The sequence below is a fragment of the Rana temporaria genome, chromosome 12, assembly GCF_905171775.1.
Source record: "Rana temporaria chromosome 12, aRanTem1.1, whole genome shotgun sequence".
In the NCBI taxonomy this organism is placed as follows: domain Eukaryota; kingdom Metazoa; phylum Chordata; class Amphibia; order Anura; family Ranidae; genus Rana; species Rana temporaria.
The window spans coordinates 15,032,156-15,054,275 of NC_053500.1; the positions used below are offsets into that span (position 1 = coordinate 15,032,156).

Sequence of the window (22,120 nt, forward strand, 5' to 3'; positions counted from 1 at the left end):
GAATTTCGACGCGGGAACGGCGGCCATATTTAACAATACTATTCCATTAGGGCTAAGCTCTAACTTTAGGCGGCCTATATCTAACGTAAATGGCGTAAAAGTACTGCGTCGGCCGGGCGTACGTTCGTGAATTGGCGTATCTACTCATTTACATATTCTACGCCGACCGCAATGGAAGCGCCACCTAGCGGCCATCCGAAATATTGCAATCTAAGATAGGACGGCGCAATGGGGAACTGACTGGCAGCTGATGGGGCTGTGCTGATAATGCATGTGCTGATTATCAGCACAGACCCCCCCCCCCCTCTCTGACGGGGAGAGACGCCGATCGACTCTCTCTGTCAGCGGGAACCGAGGAAAGCCGTTTACCGGCACTTCCCGGTTCACGCGATGATCAGCTGTGATTGGTCACAGCTGTTCACGTGGGAAAAAGCCTCTGTCAGAGGCTCTATACCACGATCGGAGATGCGGTGTGTCAGACTGACACACCACACCTCCGATCACATCGCTGCGTGCCCCGGGGGGTGCGCGCCGGCATGTTATCCTGCTGGACGTCATATGACGCACAGTCAGGGTAACAGAACCAGCGGCGGTGCGTCCATAGGGGGCCCAGAAGTGCTGCCCCCTCTCTCCCCTGCGCCGTCACTCAGGTCTACATTGCATGAATCTATGTATTGCCGTCGGCGCCGCTGGCGCCCACTATTCAGATGGCCGACCGTCTGAATAACAGCAGTTTTTTGGTTTTTGGAAGTGTCTATCAGAGTGGCGGTTTTTGAGGGGGCAAACTGGCGGCAATTGATGGGCACAGTGGCGACAATTGATGGGCACAGTGGCGACAATTGATGGCACAGTGGCTGCGTTTGATGGCATGGCACAGTGGCTGCGTTTGATGGCATGGCACAGTGGCTGCGTTTGATGGCATGGCACAGTGGCTGCGTTTGATGGCATGGCACAGTGGCTGCGTTTGATGGCATGGCACAGTGGCTGCGTTTGATGGCATGGCACAGTGGCTGCGTTTGATGGCACAGTGGCGACAATTGATGGGCACAGTGGCGACAATTGATGGGCACAGTGGCTGCGTTTGATGGCACAGTGGCGACAATTGATGGCACAGTGGTGACAATTGATAGCATGGCACAGTGGTGACAATTGATGGCACAGTGGTGACAATTGATGGCATGGCACAGTGGTGACAATTGATGGGCACAGTGGCGACAATTGATGGGCACAGTAGCTGCGTTTGATGGGCTGCAATTGTAATCATATTAGAAGTAGAAAAATAATTTATTACACATAATTAATAAGGATAACACGGAGTGTACATGATAACAAACAACTGATAACACACCAATTGTAGCCTGGTAATGGTATAGAGAAGATATCCTATACCTGACACATTTTAGAGTCTGTAAAAATCTCGTTCCTCAGGGGTAGGGAAGATATCAAATCTAGTCACTTTAGTCGTGTATCTGCAAACACTCCATGTAAGTTAAAACAACAAAAAACAATGCTCCAGAAAATTGCTGCTTTTGTTTTTACTTACATCTACAATTGGACCTATCGGACACCTGATGGGATTGGAGAAAGCAGCAGTTCTCTGGGGCAGTGTTTTTTGTGAAAGTAAAAGAAAATCCCCACATTTTGTATTGTCCCCAGAAAAGTAATAGAGGGGTAAATCACTAGTCCTCATGACCCTGGGGGTCCCCAAGAAATTCCCTTAATTTGCAGGGATTTATTCTCCCTTCCTTATTGGCTATGGGGCAGGAAGTGAAATCTCTGAAATGGGATACAAATGGTAAAAAATAAAAAAATAAATCTGACATAACCCTCCATTACTCTAGCCAAAATGAGTGAAGACTGACCGTGACTGTGCCAATACACTTTGCACAGCCATGGCCACCTCTCTATAAAGAAACAGGATCAGAGCAATGTTATGCAGTCAACAGCGGGTGAATGTAGACAGGAAGAGACTAGAAGGAGGCTGCAGGAGATCAGCAGTACTGAGATGCAAAAAAAAACAATGAAAAATTGTGAAAACAGGATTTTATTAAACAATAAAAACAGCAAACATATAACAATTCTATGTGGTACACAGTGCTTAAAACCTAAATGTTAAGCGTTACATTTCCTTTAAAAGTGCAGAGTAGTTCAATTGGACATGTTCCAGTTCAGATACTTTGCTTTGCATTTGCCTAAACAGCCAAACACAAATGCGTACACAGTAAACACTATAAGTAGTAAGAAGGTAGTAGGCACATTGGCTGCCCTGATCACAGCTTGTTGTAGACAGAGCTTGGATGGACTCTCAAAAGGCTGAAATGCCTAGTGATCAACCTCGAAGCACTTCTTGCTGGGCACGATAGGAGTTTAAAAGGTATGTATAAATACAACGGAACAAAGTAGATATGACATGCCGTTAAGTGGGTTATCTCTCTTATGCCGCATACACACAATCATAAATTCCGACAAGAAACGTTCGATGTGAGCTATTGGTCCGAAATGCCGACCGTGTGTAGGCTCCATCGGACTTTTGCTGTCGGAATTTTCGCCTACAAAAGATTGAGAGCTGGTTCTCAAATTTTCCAACGGAAAAAAATTCTGTTTGTCTGTAGCAATTCCGACGCGCAAAATTAAACGCTTGCTTGGAAACAATTTGACGCATGCTCGGAAGCATTGAACTTAATTTTCTCGGCTCATCGTAGTGTTGACGAGAACTTTTGTGTGATCGTGTGTATGCAAGCCAAGCTTGAGCAGAATTCCATCGGAAAAACCATCCAAGGTTTTTCCGACGGAAAACCTGATCGTGTGTACGCGGCATTACATGGTCAGACATTGTGAAAGGTAGTGCTACCCTTTAACCAAAATCACCAGCCTTGATTTGGTGGGATGTATACATCACCTATGGATGACTCAATACTGCATTAAACGTTTACAGGGTGCCCCCCTATATATGTTTTAGTGATGTCAGCAAGTGCTCATGAAGTTTCTCATTGGAAAATGATTTGTTTTTGTGATCTTCGGGCATTTGGAAATAGAGCCGATCATCAAAAAAGTAATCCTTTGAAGGACGGACAAAGCAAGGTAGTTTCAGAAGGAGTCCAGTAATGTAACCCCCCAACAACGACACGCCAAACGTTACCCCAAAGGCCGCAGCTTGTCCGAGGGCTTGATCTGTTGCCGTCCACGTGTTCCGATTTCCAAGAACTTCCAAAACGGGTGGTTGGTCCTCCATGTTGCTATCGTTTATAATCTCATGTAGGCTAGAGCCATATGTATGAAGTGGTCCTGATAAAATGATCACGATGCTGCTCAAAGTGCCGACAATGCCTGGTAAGCCGTGAAGGTTGTGAATTCCACACTGGTCTTGGAGCTTGATCTTTCTGGCTAAGAAAGTGCTGAAGTACTGGTATCCAAGTATGCAGAATATGGCTGCAATGCAACCTACAGCGATTGCCCCTCCAGGGCCAATCAGGTCTGCAGTGATTCCAATGGCCACCCCACCTGCCAAGGAGGCATTTTGAAGATGCACGAGGCTGATCCTGCCCTTTCTGTCTATCAGGCTGGACAGCGCAAAGGTGGTGACTGTCCCAGAACTCAGGGCAAGGAACGTATTGATAATAGCTCGATGTTGAGCCTCTTCGGTTTTACCTAAGACAGAATTGAAACTTGGCCAGAAAATCCAGAGAAAAATTGTACCAAGAAAAGAAAGAAAATCAGAGTTTGCATTGGTGGCCTCTTTTGGGTGAGAGTTTTGTAGTTCAGGTTGGTAAAGAATTTGGGCCACACCTAAGCCAAAGTAGCATGAGAAGATATGAATGGCAATTGTCCCTCCAATATCAATAACGTGAAAATATTTATTTATAAGCCAGTCATTGACCACAAAAAGTGGAATCTCCATGGCGGAGACCAGCAGCAACTGGACATGGCTGGCCCTTCCCATAATGGCTCCAACTGATATAAGAGCTGTTACTGCAGCAAACTCAGCATCAAGGACATTTTCCAACCTCAAGTGTATCTTCCCTTCTTTGTAGTGATAGAAGAAGCCTTGGACGACCAAAGACCACTGAATGGCAAAGTTTCCAATCAAAAAGTTGAAGGCGATTCCACCGAAGCTGTAGAGTTTTAAAAATGACAGCATGAGGCCCAGTCCAACGAACAGCATGACATGAACATCTTTGAAGAAGGGGAAGATGGCAGTGAAGTGGTCCTCTTTTGCCTCCGTTCCATTGTAGATAGCAGGTCTATTCGAGTGGTCTTCGTAAGTCATAAACAAGATGAATATTACCATAAAGGCCCCTTGAAGAAAGGCCAGCAGGACGGGCAACTGGCATCGCAAACTCGGGGAGAAAAAAATTGACATTATTCATAGGAGATGGAACCTGAAGAGCAACTCACTCCCCGGCAACTTGCAGAACTGGATTCTTGTATTTAGCAACAGCCAAAAGTTGCCTTTCGGCAATTGGCCGAGTCCTGTATCCAATAGAGAGACTGTTCTGTCGTGTGCGGTGAACTTTGTACTACAGTAATATACATTGTTTAACGATTACCTTTTATTAGTATGTAACAGACTGCGCTTACATGCAGCCCTTGTTATTTAACGCAAGACTGAGCATAGTGCCTGCGTCCACCTCTAGGCATGGTCATAGGTGGTCAGCAGAGCAACATGTTGGGACTTGTAGTTTCTTAAGTGTCTTTTCTGGAACTGGTACTTGTATTTAGATGTTTTTTGGACATTATGGTGAATGTTAAAGACTTGAAACATATCTAAATACCTTTTTTGGGGTTTTTTTTGTTTGTTTTTGTAGCGAAACCCCTGAAAGAGTCACTGATTGATGATGATTAAGCACTTGCTTACTGGGCACATATACCCCCCTCCTGCCCAGGTGAAATTTTAGCTTCCGCCACTGCGTCGCTTTAACTGTCAATTGCGCGGTCGTGCGACGTGGCCCCCAAACAAAATTTACGTCCTTTTTTCCCCACAAGTAGAGCTTTCTTTTGGTGGTATTTGATCACCTCTGCGGTTTTTATTTTTTGCGCTATAAACAAAAAAGAACGACAATTTTGAAAAAAAAATACAAGAGGCCATATTCTCAAATAATTTACGCAGGCGTATCAGCAGATACGCCGACGTAAGTCCGATCCTATGTTTAAGTGTATTCTCAAAATGAGATACACTTAAACATGCCTAAGATACGACGGCCTGCGCCGTTGTATCTTAGGCTGCAATATTTACGCTGACCGCTAGGTGGCGATCAGCGTAGAATATGCAAATGACTAGTCACGGCGATTCTCTAACCTACGCTTGCCCGCCGTAGTGTTTTAACGTCGTTTCCATAAGCAATACGCGGCGTAAAGATAAAGATGCTCCCTAGGTGGCGTACTCAATGTTAAGTATGGCCGTCGATCCCGCGTCGAAATTTGAAAATTTAACGTCGTTTGCGTAAGTCGTCCGTGAATGGCGCTCGACGCCATTTACGTTACAGTCAAAACAAATGACGTCCGACGGAGCATGCGCATTACGATCGGCGCGGGAGCGCGCCTAATTTAAATAATCAACGCCCCCTACCAGGATCATTTGAATTAGGAGGGCTTGCGCGGGTGGACTTTACGCGACGCCGCCGCAAGTTTACAGGTAAGTGGTTTGGGAATCAGGCACTTGCCACTTAAACTTGCGGCGGCGTAACGTAAAGGACATACGTTCCCCCGCCTCAGATCTATTAGAATTTGCCCCAATATTTTTTACTATAATAAATATCCCAATTAAAAAAAAAAAATAATAATAAATTTCAGTCTAGGCCGATACGTATTCTTCTACATATTTTTGGTAAAAAAAAAAAAAAAAATCGCAATAAGCGACTGGTTTGCGAAAAATTATAGCGCCTACAAAATAGGGGACAGAATTATTATTTTTTTTTTTACTAGTAATGGCGGCGATCTGCGTTTTTTATTGGGATGGCGACATTATGGCGGTACATCGGACACTTTTGACACATTTTTGGCACCATTCACATTTATACTGCGATCAGTGCTATAAATATGCACTAATTACTGTATAAATGTGACTGGCATTGAAGGGGTTAACACTAGGGGGTGAGGAAGGGGTTAAATGTGTATACTGCTTAGTGTTCTAACTGTGGGGGAAGGGGGGTGACTGGGGGAGGTGACCGATCTGTGTCCCTATGTACAAGAGACACAGATCGGTCTCCTCTCTCCCTGACAGCACGCTGTCATTGTGAGAGCCGGCAATGAGAAATGATCTCATATGTTTACATATGAGATCATCTCTCATTGGCCGCACAGATCGCCTACCAAACGGCCACTCCGATTGGCCGTTCACGGCGATCTGTGATTGTCTGTGTCCAAGGGACACGGCCAGCACAGAGTTTCCCTGCTGCGCGCGGGGAACGAGCAAAGGGGCGGACATCAATTGACGTCCACTTGGATTTTCAGGTCCGCGCTGTAGCCGTCATTTGGCTATAGCGCGGGCCTCAAGTGGTTAAACATAATAAAAGCATAGTCAATGCACCTCTCCCAATATCAGCGACACAGATGATGATGATGATGACCGAGGTTCTTTTTATGATTGTGGAGAGGCTGCCAGAACACTCACAGCACAATCACCTAGCAATCCCAACCACGACACCATCTGTCTGGAGTTTGCATGTTCTCCCTGTGCCTGCGTTGGTTTCCTCCGGGTACCCCCAGGTTTCCTCCTACACTCTAAAGACACGCTGGTAAGTTAATCGGTTCCCGTCTAAATTGGCCCTAGTTAAGCATGTTGGGACCCTTCGGGGTAAGACTGCGCTATATCAAGATACCTCTCAACTCAACTCACAATAGTGACTCACTGACCCAGTAACCAGTCTAGGGGATGCTTTTTTTAGGTTTTCATGCTGATGGAACTAGGGAGGGGGTATATGCAGTGGCGGTGCGTCCATAGAGGGCATCGGAGCGTCGCCCCCTCTCGCTCCCGCACCGCCACTGAATACAATACATAGATTAATGCATTACATGAATCTATGTATTGCCGCTGCTGCCGACTATTCAGATGGCCGGCCCCCTGGTGAGCGCCGGTCATCTGAATAACGGCAGATGGTTGGCTGTGGAAGTGCCTATCAGAGCCAGCTGTAATAGGCTTCCAAATACTTATCCAGGGACGCACGGGGGGTGCGTTCCTTGGATAAGACTGACAGACGTCTCAGCCAATCGGGTTCACCGGTTCTGTTTAGATTTTTTTTGTATTACTTTTACAATTTTATAATTTTTTTTACAATATTTTTATTTAATTTTTTTAGGATCCCCATGAGGGGCCTAGGTGAAGTATCGGATTTAAACAGACCCTCACTTTTGAGACAAAGAAAGGGACTGAGGACAGAGATTCCCCAGTCCCTTTGTCTGCAGCCAAGTAGCAAGGGGAATCTGCCCAGCACATGGTCATTAGGGTGTGCCCAGGCACACCTGGCACACCCTGTGCGCACGCCTATGCCTACTGGTAAGAGTCACAACCCTACTGAGCTTAGGGAGAAACCAAGTGCACAACTATACAAATCAAAACTGGGCTGACTACCACCCAGTCAAAACAACAAAATGTTCCTATAAATTAGCATCCTATCTAGGATCGTGCTATATTTTTGAATAGAGTGGTGAGGGTTTAGAGTGTTTTATAATGTTTGTTCCATAAGGTTGTAGATGAATCAGCAGGAATAACAATCATATAATATTATTGAGTCAAACGGTTTCCATGAAAAGCACAGTAAAGATGCATACCTGCATTCTAATCTTTCCCATCATGACATCTTGTGACACCCCCCCCCCCCTCCTTTCTATTATAGATTTTTTTTATTGTTTCTATACAATTTTTTTTACATAACAAACTGGTTTATCAGCATGTGGGTTGCCTGTCTGCTTTTAGATATTGTGCAAGATTAGATTTTACTGTGTTTATATTGAGCTCCAGCCTTACCTTCCTTCTTTTACAGTTGTACCGTCTCCTTTCCTGTACTGAATTAACCTTAGTCAACAAACAGCATCATGAAGGCCAAGGAACACACCAGACAGGTCAGGGATGAAGTTGTGTAGAAGTTTAAAGCAGGGTTAGGTTATAAAAAAATATCCCAACCTTTGAACATCTCACGGAGCTCTGTTCAATCCATCAGAGAAGCAGCCAAGAGGCCCATGGTAACTCCGGAGGAGCTGCAGAGATCCACAGCTCAGGTGGGAGAATCTGTCCACAGGACAACTATTAGTCGTCTCTCCACAAATCTGCCCTTTATGGAAGAGTGGCAAGAAGAAAGCCATAAGAAGTTCCGTTTGCAGTTTGTGAGAAGCCATGTGGGGGACACAGCAAACATGGGGAAGAAGGTGCTCTGTTCAGATGAGACCAAAATGTAACTTTTTGGCCTAAAAGCAAAATGCTATGTGTGGTGGAAAACTAACACGGCACATCACCCTGAACATACCATCCCCACCGTGAAACATGGTGGTGGCAGTATCATTCTGTGTGGATGCTTATCTTCAGCAGAGACAGGAAGCTGGTCAGAGTTGATGGAAAGATGGATGGAGCCAAATACAGGGCAATCTTAGAAGAAAACCTGTAAGAATCTGCAAAAGACCTGAAATTGGTGTGGAGGTTCACCTTCCAGCAGGACAACGACCCTAAACATACAGCCAGAGCTACAATGGAATGGTTTACATCAAAGTATATTCATGTGTTAGGATGGCCCAGTCAAAGTCCAGACCTAAATCCAGTTGAGAATCCGTGACAAGACTTAAAAATTGCTGTTTACAGACGCAGAAGTGCGCCCTAGGCGGCTGCCTAGTTTGCCTAGTGGTAGCACTGGCCCTGCTGCTTCTAACTAATACACTGTTTTACTTTTTTCATCAGCTCATCCCCACGGCTATTACCTTTTGCATCAATTGACCCTCCAACCTAGATTGTAAGCTTTAGCGAATCCTCTTGTACCAAATTGTAATGTAACTGTAATGTCTGCCTTCATTTTGTTAAGTGATGCGCAAACTGTTGGCACTATATAAGTCCTGTATAATAATAATAATAATATTTTTAGCACTGATCACTGTACTGTATGTCGTCACTGGTCCCCAAAAAAGTGTCAGTAATGCCGCGTACACACGATCGGACATTCCGACAACAATGCCCCTGTTGACGGCTCTCTAAGCCGAAACACGCCGGGTCCGCTTTACAGCACCCCATACTGCTTTTATCTCTTTGCACGTTGTAGGGGATCAGCTCGGTAGCGGGGTGTGTGACCCCCTGGATGGGTTCACTACACACTGAATTTATACAGACTGGCAGTCGAAGACGGTTGAAAATAAAGATTTTGGTTTATTCGTCCGTCTTGCTGGAAACAAGTGCAAGCATCCAAACGGCATAAACAAAATCAAACATAAAATAAACCCTGGCCACTTTGGGCGTCTACCTTCACCACACAGGAACCTATCTATGGAGTCTGGCTCAGCCTAATGCTGGGCAGACACTGCTGGTCATGCAGCAGCAAAACAATAGTCTTTTGATTTTTATCACACAGTAAAATCAATCCTCTCCTCACCTCCTCAGAAGACTTTAAGTACACTGCTTCTCCTTCACTCAGAAAGTCTCAGCCTGCAGCAATTTAGTGGTAATCCTCTGGACTTCCTATAGAGGCCTTAATTGCCTCATTCTGAACAGCTGAAGTTTTTCAACGGCCTTTAGCCTTTCTCTGGCTATGTTTGCAGCCAACGCCTAATAACCATTTGTGTATTGTCTAAACAAGGCAGAAATGTATGTCCCGTCTGTGACAACACCCACAGATTTACCTGACTTCCTGTCACAACGTGTTTTTATGACTTTTTATATTAAAATAAAATCTGTCATGGTTTAATTTGACCTCTTTTTACTTTTTTCTTCCATTTTGTGTTCATCTATGCCCTACAAATCCATTGGGGCTTTCCATATGATCTGCATTGGAACTCGCATCCATCGGGTTTCTGTGATTGGTGGTATTCGTCCCATCGGATTCATACAACCATCGCCGCACGGAGGAGCTGTCTACGCAGAGATCCAGGTCCGCTGAGACGTCCACCGCGCCTTTTAGACTTGCTGTTAATACTAACAGTGGAGTCCACACCTTTCGGTAAGAGTATCCATTTACTTACCTTTCCAGTTGATGTTTTGTGATGATCCCTTCAGGCAAATGTGCACTTCACGTTATTACAGCCACCTGTCACGATTTTGATGGACTGTGAATTTTTTTGATGCATTGTTGTGTTTCAACTATTCACCCAGTATTGCGAGCTCTCCAGGCTCTCACGTGGACTATTTTTTATTTATGCATTGTTGTGTTTCAACTATTCACCCAGCATTACGAGCTCTCCAGGCTCTCACGTAAATGATATTTATATATATATTTTTTGTATATTCATTACTTGTGTTTACCACCAGTGATCACACTTTTGTTCTTTTATTCTGACAACAAAACCGTGGATTTTTTTCTGACGGAATGTTGGCTCAAACTTGTCTTGCATACACACGGTCACACGAATGTTGTGGGAAATTCCGAACGTCAAGAACGCGGTCACTTACAACACTACAACAGCATGGCAAGTGACATCCCCATCTGGTGGCAGGCAGCGTGGCAAGTGACAACCCCATCTGGTGGCAGGCAGCGTGGCAAGTGACATCCCCATCTGGTGGCAGGCAGCGTGGCAAGTGACATCCCCATCTGGTGGCAGGCAGCGTGGCAAGTGACATCCACATCTGGAGGCAGGCAGTGTGGCAAGTGACATTCCCATCTGGTGGCAGGCAGCGTGGCAAGTGACATTCCCATCTGGTGGCAGGCAGCGTGGCAAGTGACATCCACATCTGGAGGCAGGCAGTGTGGCAAGTGAAATTCCCATCTGGTGACAAGCGACGGTGGCAAGTCACACGCTTAGGGCTCCCACCCATTCTTCTTTATGGTGAGTTGAACTATTTCATTTTATATTACAATGTAATGATTGAAATAATGCATTTCAATCATCCTGACACCATAACAACCATGGTGCCGGAATGATTGAAGCACTAACACCAGTCATTGTCTGCGAAAAATCGCTCACCCCCCCTTGCATCGCCCACCCCATGTGGAATAGCCGCTATGATCGTTCTTACGGTGCGCAGGATCGCCAGCGGAAGAAAATGATATCTGAATGATGCCTCTAGGTGCAGGCATCATTCAGATATCATCGCACAAAGTACAGGACGTCATATGACGTCCACCCGGGATAACAGATCCCCTTTTTGGACGTCATATGACGGCGTGCGGTTTTAAAGTGGTTAAAAAAATTGCTTTTAACATTTGATTTTGGAGTGAATAGATTTTCCTGTAACAATAATTAGAGTCTAAGGCCCAGATTCTCGTAGATGGGCGTAAAACTGCGGCGGCGTAACGTATGTCATTTACGTTGCGCCGCTGCAAGTTTTACAGGCAAGTGCTTTATTCACAAAGAACTTGCCTGTAAAGTTGCGGCGGCTTAGCGTAAATCCCCCGGCGCAAGCCCGCCTAATTCAAATGAGCCGGGTAGGGGGCGTGGAGCATTTAAATTTGGCGCGTTCCCGCGCCCAACGTAATGCGCATGCGTGTCCCTAAAATTTCCCGACGTGCATTGCGCTAAATGACGTCGCAAGGACGTCATTGGTGTCGACGTTAACGTAAATGGCGTCCAGCCCCATTCACGGACGACTTACGCAATCAACGTAAATTTTTCAATTTCGACGTAACGACGGCCATACTGGTTGCCCCTCATAACGCAGGGGCAACTTTACGCGTCGCAAATCTAACGTAAACGTCGTAACTTCACTGCGTCGACCGCGCGTACGTTCGGGAATTTGCGTATTTTGCTAATTTGCATACCCGACGGGGAAAACGACGGAGGCGACACCTAGCGGCGAAAAAAAAAATGCATTTAAGATCCGACAGCGTAAGAGCCTTACGCCTGTCGGATCTAATGGATATCTATGCGTAACTGATTCTAAGAATCAGGCGCATAGATACGACGGCTCGGATTAGGACTTAAGATGGCGTACATTGCGTTGCGCCGTCGTAAGCCCTTTGAGAATCTGGGCCTAAATCTGTCTAGCTGGAACAGCAATAAAAAAATGGCTTGGATTATTTCTATTGAAAACCATATACTGTATTTCTGTATATCCAACCATTTTCATTGGTGTCGCTCGTTCTTTCATACTGTGAAATTCTCATATTTTTCTGCAACTGTATTATGAATAGTACTTGCAATGGTCAACCTTTTGTACTTGCGTTGTATTCTGTTAAAATATATATATTTTTTAACACATCTACTGTGCCTGTTCACTACTACATACTCTCTATGACATTATTATCAGCTGAACCCAAGGGATGATGTCACTCCAACTTCTAAGGCTTTTCAAGAAGGGTCAGGATGTCGTAGAGGGGAAGGAGGACAACAAAACAGGAGGTGGAGGGGGGAGGGGGGGGGGCTGTTGTTATCCCTTCTACCTCTCCCTATTGTGCTCCAGAATAACCTGTTACTTCATCAACAGGAAGGAGAACAAAACACGGCTCCTGAATTATTGCCTGGACACCTGTTCACTATGGAGGCTGCACCTGGAGGAAAGCTAAAGGGCCATCGAGCCTATTCACAAGCTTGGGATGGGTGGGCGAGTACAACACCAGATGTACAAAACACAAGAGACGTCAGACAGGAGAGACTATGGCCAAAGAAAAGACTTCTGGTGAGTTCCTGGAAAGCAGCAATGCCCAATAAGGGTTAACTGAAATTCACTTCATCTATAATACCCTATATTATCAAAAGTATTGGGACGCCTGCCTTTACACACACATGAACCTTAATCACTTAAGCCCCGGACCATTTTGTTGCTAAATGCCCAGGCCAGGTTTTGCGATTCGGCACTGCGTCGCTTTAACAGACAATTGCGCGGTCGTGCGACGTGGCTCCCAAACAAAATTGTCGTCCTTTTTTTCCCACAAATAGAGCTTTCTTTTGGTGGTATTTGATCACCTCTGCGGTTTTTATTTTTTTGCGCTATAAACAAAAATAGAGCGACAATTTTGAAAAAAATGCAATATTTTTTACTTTTTGCAATAATAAATATCCCCAAAAACATATCTAAAAACATTTTTTTTCCTCAGTTTAGGCCGATACGTATTCTTCTACCTATTTTTGGTAAAAAAAAATCGCAATAAGTGTTTATCGATTGGTTTGCGCAAAATTTATAGCGTTTACAAAATAGGGGATAGTTTTTTGCATTTTTATTAATTATTTTTTTTTTTACTACTAATGGCGGTGATCAGCGATTTTTTTCGTGACTGCGACATTATGGCGGACACTTCGGACAATTTTGACACATTTTTGGGACCATTGTAATTTTCACAGCAAAAAATGCATTTAAATTGCATTGTTTATTGTGAAAATGACAGTTGCAGTTTGGGAGTTAACCACAGGGGGCGCTGAAGGAGTTAGGGTTCACCTAGTGTGTGTTTACAACTGTAGGGGGGTGTGGCTGTAGGACTGACGTCATCGATCGAGTCTCCCTATAAAAGGGATCACTTGATCGATGCAGCCGCCACAGTGAAGCACGGGGAAGCCGTGTTTACATACGGCTCTCCCCGTTCTTCAGCTCCAGGGAGCGATCGCGACGGAGCGGCTATAAACAAATAGCCGCGCCGTCGTCCCGGAATCACTCAGCAGCGGACCCCCGACCCGCTAGAAGGCGGGGACGTATATATACGCCCATCTGCCTGTCCGTGCCATTTTGCGGACGTAAATAGTCATGCGGCGGGCATTAAGTGGTTAATGGCATCCCAGTCTTAGTCCGTAGGGTTCAATATTGAGTTGGCCCCGCCCTTTGCAGCTATAACAGCTTCACCTCTTCTGGGAAGGCCGTCCACAAGGTTTAGGAGTGTGTCTATGGAAATGTTTGACCATTCTTCCAGATGAGCATTTGTGAGGTCAGGCACTGATGTTGAACGAGAAGGCCTGGCTCACAGTCTCCGCTCTAAGTCATCCCAAAGGTGTTCTATCGAGTTGAGGCCAGTCAAGTTCCTCCACCCCAAACTCGCTCATCCAGGTCTTTATGGACCTTGCTTTGTGCCCTGGTCCAAATCATTTGGTGGAAGGGGGATTATGGTGTGGGGTTGTTTTTCAGGGGTGGGGCTTGGCCCCTTCGTTCCAGGAAACTCTAAAAGCAGTTGTATACCCAGAAAAAAAAGGCAAAGGCATAATGAGCTAGTATGAAATGCATACTAGCTTATTATGAAATACTTACCTTAGAAAGAGGTCCCCGCATCACATCCCGTTCAACGCAGAGGGAGCTATTATTTTCCACCCCTGCGTTTCTTCCGGGTTCACAGCTGTGAAGTGGCTGGAGCCGCGATGATGTCTTCAGTTTCGTCAAGGTCCGGCACAATTCCCGGACCTTCACTGCACATGCACCGCTGACGTCAGCAGCTTCATGCAGGGTGAATATCTCCTAAACCGTGTAGGTTTACATAAAGGTAAGCGTTATTATAGGCTTACCTGTAGGGGAAAATAAAAAAAAAGGAATATACAGCCGCTTTAAGGTGTCAGCATACCAAGACATTTTGGGAAATTTCATGCTCCCAACTTTGTGGGAGGAGTTTGGGGACGGCCCCTTCCTGTTCCAACATGACTGCACACCAGTGCACAAAGCAAGGTCCATAAAGACATAAAGGAGCGAGTTTGGGGTGGAAGAACTTGACTGGCCTGTACAGAGTCCTGACCTCAACCCGATAGAACACCTTTGGGATGAATTAGAGTGGAGGCTGCAAGCCAGGCCTTCTTGTCCAACATCAGTGCCTGACCTCACAAATGCGCTTGTGGAAAAACGGTCAAACATTCCCATAGACACTCCTAAACCTTGTGGACGGCCCTCCCAGAAGAGTTGAAGCTGTTATAGCTGCAAAGGGGGGGGGGCAACTCAATACTGAACCCTCCGGATTAAGACTGGGATGCCATTAAATCTCATGAGCGTGTAAAGGCAGGTGTCCCAATATTTTTGGTAATGTAGTGTATGTTATATTGCAAAAGCAAGAAAGGAACAAGAGCTTGCAATCAAGTAGTCAGTTTTGCTGGACAACTTAGAATGTGCAAAAAAAAGAAAGAAAAGGTTACAACACCAATGGATAACTTTCATGGTGTTGAGCGTTTGGTGCCTGAGATGGTGAATATATGGACATATATATATTAGATACGCTATGCCGGCATAAATATGCGCCAATGTATGTGAATCTGGGCCAATGTATATACTTACCTATATTTAGGCTGGTCACATGATTCAACTCCCCTGTGTCAGCCAGTGCGACTTCAGGGGTGAGACGGGAGCCCCCAATGGATAGTCCACAGAAGCCTTTGGATGACATCACCAATCCAGGCTTTACTGGCCATTGTCAGAGCACTCTTCCCTGCAGCTGCCACTGGCTGACACAAGGAAGATCACGTGACCGGGGAGCATGAAAATAGGTAAGTATATACAGTACATGACATAGAGTATATAAAACACAAGGCCAGAGGGCTGAATCCGACCTACCAGGCCTTGTCAGGTGGCCCCTGCATGCGGTTTTGCAGCTGGAACGTGGTGGCATTCCGTTCTGCCACCTCCGGCTCTCACCCTCCACTTCTGTTCCCTATTGTCACTTGTAAACACAAAAGTCTTCTGTCTTTACAACTTTGCTCTCAGCGGCTCCCTGAACTAATAGATCCCTGCATCTACTCATGGTGGGGACAGATCTCCAAAAACTGAAAAAGAGAATGATCTGCCTGCAAGGCAAGGCAGAGTTGTCTACACAGAAAGGTACTAGAGCTGGGCCAGGTAGGAGAGAGACAATTGACCCGGCTCCTTCTGCACAGAGTTCAGGGGTGCGCTGTGTACAGAGTGCAGAGTTCAGGGGTGCACTATGTACAGAGTGCAGAGTTCAGGGGTGCACTATGTACAGAGTGCAGAGTTCAGGGGTGCACTATGTACAGAGTGCAGAGTTCAGGGGTGCACGATGTACAGAGTGCAGAGTTCAGGGGTACGCTATGTACAGAGTGCAGTGTTTAGTAGTACGCTATGTACAAAGTGCAGGGTTTTAATGTGTGCTTTGTACAGAGTGCAGAGTTCAGGGGTGCACTATAGCCGCCGGCTGTATCATGGGAGCGCGCCCGCAAAAATTAACCCCCGTGGGGAAGAGGTCCCATGAAGGGGGTTAGTTCTTGTGGGGAGGAGCCGAGACAGCTGCCCAGGGACCCCAGAAGACCAAGATCGGGTCCACTCTGTGCAAAACGAGCTGCACAGTGGAGGTTAGTATACAGGGAGTGCAGAATTATTAGGCAAATGAGTATTTTGACCACATCATCCTCTTTATGCATGTTGTCTTACTCCAAGCTGTATAGGCTCGAAAGCCTACTACCAATTAAGCATATTAGGTGATGTGCATCTCTGTAATGAGAAGGTGTGTGGTCTAATGACATCAACACCCTATATCAGGTGTGCATAATTATTAGTCAACTTCCTTTTCTTTGGCAAAATGGGTCAAAAGAAGGACTTGACAGGCTCAGAAAAGTCAAAAATAGTGAGATATCTTGCAGAGGGATGCAGCACTCTTAAAATTGCAAAGCTTCTGAAGCGTGATCATCAAACAATCAAGCGTTTCATTCAAAATAGTCAACAGGGTCGCAAGAAGCGTGTGGAAAAACCAAGGCGCAAAATAACTGCCCATGAACTGAGAAAAGTCAAGTGTGCAGCTGCCAAGATGCCACTTGCCACCAGTTTGGCCATATTTCAGAGCTGCAACATCACTGGAGTGCCCAAAAGCACAAGGTGTGCAATACTCAGAGACATGGCCAAGGTAAGAAAGGCTGAAAGACGACCACCACTGAACAAGACACACAAGCTGAAACGTCAAGACTGGGCCAAGAAATATCTCAAGACTGATTTTTCTAAGGTTTTATGGACTGATGAAATGAGAGTGAGTCTTGATGGGCCAGATGGATGGGCCCGTGGCTGGATTGGTAAAGGGCAGAGAGCTCCAGTCCGACTCAGACGCCAGCAAGGTGGAGGTGGAGTACTGGTTTGGGCTGGTATCATCAAAGATGAGCTTGTGGGGCCTTTTCGGGTTGAGGATGGAGTCAAGCTCAACTCCCAGTCCTACTGCCAGTTTCTGGAAGACACCTTCTTCAAGCAGTGGTACAGGAAGAAGTCTGCATCCTTCAAGAAAAACATGATTTTCATGTAGGACAATGCTCCATCACACACGTCCAAGTACTCCACAGCGTGGCTGGCAAGAAAGGGTATAAAAGAAGAAAAACTAATGACATGGCCTCCTTGTTCACCTGATCTGAACCCCATTGAGAACCTGTGGTCCATCATCAAATGTGAGATTTACAAGGAGGGAAAACAGTACACCTCTCTGAACAGTGTCTGGGAGGCTGTGGTTGCTGCTGCACGCAATGTTGATGGTGAACAGATCAAAACACTGACAGAATCCATGAATGGCAGGCTTTTGAGTGTCCTTGCAAAGAAAGGTGGCTATATTGGTCACTGATTTGTTTTTGTTTTGTTTTTGAATGTCAGAAATGTATATTTGTGAATGTTGAGATGTTATATTGGTTTCACTGGTAAAAATAAATAATTGAAATGGGTATATATTTTTTTTTTGTTAAGTTGCCTAATAATTATGCACAGTAATAGTCACCTGCACACACAGATATCCCCCTAAAATAGCTAAAACTAAAAACAAACTAAAAACTACTTCCAAAAATATTCAGCTTTGATATTAATGAGTTTTTTGGGTTCATTGAGAACATGGTTGTTGTTCAATAATAAAATTAATCCTCAAAAATACAACTTGCCTAATAATTCTGCACTCCCTGTAACATGTTTGTTATTTTAAAAAAAACTTTAGTGTCCCTTTAACCGCAGCAGAGAAATAAATGTACTGCATGGCACAGCTGTGTAAATCTCAGGGCTGGATGGACACAAATACAAACACTGCTGCCTTATATGTATTTTATCTGTATTTTTAGCTGTTTGTCTAGAGTTCAGCTTTAAATAGTCTGTGGTGTACAAATCCAGGCCCAGTCCAGGAACCTGAAAGATGCCGTTTCCATTTTAGAACTCTTTTTTTCAAAACAGAGATGACCCCAATTTTTTTCAGCCTCTTCTAGCTGCCCCATCCCCCAATCCCACCAATATTCCCCCCCCCCCCCCCCCCCAACTTCCCCGACCCGAATGGCTTGATGCCGCTGGGAAGGTCTCCAGCTGTGTATGTTGTTGTGGAGGGCCGGCAAGGCCTGCGGAGCTGAGATAAGCCCAGAGAATTTCCTGCCAGCTTCCGCCTCTCCGGACCTCTCGCTCCCATCTCCAACTTCCCGACTCAGAGCAGAGCTGAGAGCTTCCTGTTTGTCCTGATTCCCGTACATTAACACATGGAGCTGGGGGCATATTGTGTGGACCTGGGATAACGTAATGGCGCTTAACCCTTTCCACGGACAGAGGCGCTCGGGACGACGAGCCCCTGACGCTTCAGCATTTTGTGGTTTTTCGGCAAAATGGAAACTTGTAACGCCTTACGTGTCCCATATCATGGCTGCTGTCCTTGTACCTCATCGAGATGACATCATTTGCTGCTTCCCCCCCCCCCCCCCCCCTAAGTCATGGGATGCCTCATCAGATGACACAGGAGCACTTTGCACCTTATCATATGGGGGGTTGCTTAAGCCCAGTGGTAGTATTTTTAATGAGTTGTGCCAGGCCGAACTGTATTTTAGGAAAAATGAAAGGCTCAACACATTGGTTGCCCATGCAGGGGATTTAGGTTTCTCACAGCAAAAACAGATAAAAATACCAAGCCACCTGGCAGGGCAAGGGCCATGTTAAAGGGAATGCTCAGCCAAAGCGTTTTTCTTAGTTTTAGATAGAGTGGAGAAGGGTGAATACCCAAAGACATAACAAGAACCTTCATGGACCTGGTGCAAAAAAACACGAATGGCCCCCAGACCCCCGGATTCCCTCTTATGCTGCGGTTCTTTACTCCTGCTGCAGGACCCTTTATTATGGTCCCGCAGCGGGACCCTTAAACATGTGCTGCCCTGCATAGTGGCGGAATGCCAGGGCCCGGTTGCAAGTTCAACCTTTGGGACCCTGGTAGTTCTTTCACTGGTGTCAGTAGTTGTTTTTTGGAACACTTTGCCAACCTCCATTCGGTTGGAGGAGAACCACTTGGCCTTTAGGAGAAAGATCAAACCCCACCTCTTCTGAGCTCAAGGGAGAAGTGGTCAAACAAGCGCCCAGAGGCGATTCAGTTCGCATGTGTAGCGCTATATACGTTTTTCACTCACTCAAAGCGGAGTTCCACCCAAAAATGAAACCTCCGCTTTTCGGAAACCCCCACCCCCCCCCTCCGGTGTCACATTTGGCACCTTTCAGGGGGAGGGGGGTGCAGATGCCTGTATAATACAGGTATCTGCACCCACTTCCAGCATAGACTCCTGCGGGGGACACGCCCCTTCCCGTCCCCCCGCTGTCTTCTGGGAAACACAGGTCCAGAAAACAGCGGGGACCAGTTAGGACGTGCAGTGTGACTCGCGCATGCGCAGTAGGGAATCGGGAAGTGAAGCCGCAGCGCTTCACTTCCTGATTCCCTCACCGAAGATGGTGGTGGGGGCAGCCGAGAGACGAGCGATTGATCGGCTTCGACTGCCGACATCGCGGGCACCCTGGACAGGTAAGTGTCCATTTATTAAAAGCCAGCAGCTGCAGTATTTGTAGCTGCTGGCTTTTAATATTTAAATTTTTTTGGGTGGACCTCCGCTTTAATTTTATTTGTTTATTATTTTTTACCATTGTATGTCTTTTTATTTTTTACAATTTTCTTTACAATTTTATTTTTACCATTTTATGTCTTTTTTATTTTTTTTTTACAATTCTATTTTTATTATTTCTTGTTATTTTTTACAATTGTTTTTGTAGCCCCGTTGGGAGGCTTTGGTGAAATATCAAGGGTCTAAACAAATGTTTCACCTTTGAGACAGAGAAAGGAGATATAGGCCTGAGCCCCCTGTACACACGTCCGAGGAACTCGACGTGCCAAACACATCGAGTTCCTCGTCGAGTTCAGTGTGGAAGCTGCCGAGGAGCTCGCCGGGCCGACTTTCCTCATTGAACAACGAGGAAATAGAGAACATGTTCTCTTTTCGGCCCGACGAGTTCCTCGTCGGCTTCCTCGCTGAAAAGTGTACACACGACCGAGTTTCTCGGCAGAATCCAGCTCCGACCGAGTTTCTGGCTGAATTCTGCCGAGAAACTTGGTCGTGTGTACGGGGCCTCAGATGCACAGAATGAATGAACAGGAAAAGCTCTGTACAGAGCTTCCCGTTCATTCACAAACTGAAGCATTGTAAACACAGTTTGTTATGTTTCAGTTATGAATGGACAGAATCAGTGATCGCTACCAACCACTGACTCGGTCCATCTAAAAATGGAAGGGGCCGGTAAACGACATATTTACCGCCCCATTCTCTATCCTGACACATCCCCCTGCAGCAGTGGGTGGGAGAGTGGAGGGGGGAACCTGTCAGCACTGCTGGTGGCGAGGGGGGGCACGGGAGAGCACACAGGGTCCTGGGTGCAGCAGAACCTGGATAGGAGGAGCATCGGGGGTGGCATATAGAAGAACCAATCCCATCCATTTTCCTCCTGCGGCCGCTGAATACCTGCAGGTGAGGAGGAGAAGCAGGCTTTCAGCGGCTGCTGAAGGAACATGGAGGGGATTGGTTCGTTTATATGCTGCTGCCCCTCCTATCCAGGTGTGCAGAGGTCTCCCCTACATTTAAAAATGGAAGGAGTGATGTAAACTGTCATGGCAGCCATTTTGGCAACTGTCTGTTGCTGGGATTCAGGCCTTCTATCAGTCAGTACTCTTTACCCCCTCCTCCCTGACGTTCATTATACACGGGTGTTGCCAAGATTGACTGTTTGTCTGGGCAGCTGCGCCGGGACTCAGCAGAGGAAGCAGAGGGGCCGCAGTGATAAGAAGCACAAGGAAACTGGGTGAAAACAGGTGACATGGCCGAGACAAGGTGGATAAGTGAAATTTGAATCATGTTTCTGTGATAACAGGCCTGGGCAATGGTACATTATGTGTCAGTTATTCCTTGTCTAAATTTTTATGTATGTCTGTCTCATAATTCAGTATGAAAGATTCATTTATGCGTAGCGGTGCCAAGATTTTTTTTTTCTGAAAGAGCACCTGTCTCCAACAAAATCGAGAAACACATTTTGTGTTCAGCATTTCGTTTTATGCGAGACTGGCAGTGACACCGAAGAATCAGACTTTTCATTCACTATAGTCCGGTGACATAACCGGGAATGCAGCCTATCCATTCACTAGAGATCAGTGACATCACTGAGAATGCAGCCTATCAATTCACTAGAGAGCGGTGACATCACTGAGAATGCAGCCTATCCATTCACTAGAGAGCAGTGACATCACTGAGAATAGAGCCTATCCATTCACTAGAGAGCAGTCACATCACTGAGAATGCAGCCTATCCATTCACTAGAGAGCAGTGACATCACTGAGAATACAGCCTATCCATTCACTAGAGACCGGTGACATCACTGAGAATGCAGCCTATCCATTCACTAGAGACCAGTGACATCACTGAGAATACAGCCTATCCATTCACTAGAGAGCAGTGACATCACTGAGAATACAGCCTATCCATTCACTAGAGAGCGGTGACATCACTGAGAATACAGCCTATCCATTCACTAGAGAGCGGTGACATCACTGAGAATGCAGCCTATCTATTCACTAGAGAGCGGTGACATCACTGAGAATGCAGCCTATCAATTCACTAGAGACCGGTGACATCACTGAGAATACAGCCTATCCATTCACTAGAGACCGGTGACATCACTGAGAATGCAGCCTATCCATTCACTAGAGAGCAGTGACATCACTGAGAATACAGCCTATTAATTCACTAGAGACCAGTGACATCACTGAGAATGCAGCCTATCCATTCACTAGAGAGCAGTGACATCACTGAGAATACAGCCTATTAATTCACTAGAGACCAGTGACAT

At 45.9% G+C, this 22,120-nt stretch overlaps 1 protein-coding gene across 1 annotated transcript in view; it reads left to right on the forward strand.

Annotated features, from left to right (window-relative positions):
- The window catches only part of TCEA2 (transcription elongation factor A2), a 135,929-nt gene that overhangs the window by 9,119 nt on the left and 104,690 nt on the right, over positions 1-22,120 (forward strand). Inside the window, exon 3 of the mRNA XM_040329718.1 lies at positions 12,551-12,742. Within this exon, the coding sequence (XP_040185652.1) occupies positions 12,551-12,742 (192 nt within the window). The remainder of the gene's footprint in view (positions 1-12,550; positions 12,743-22,120) is intronic.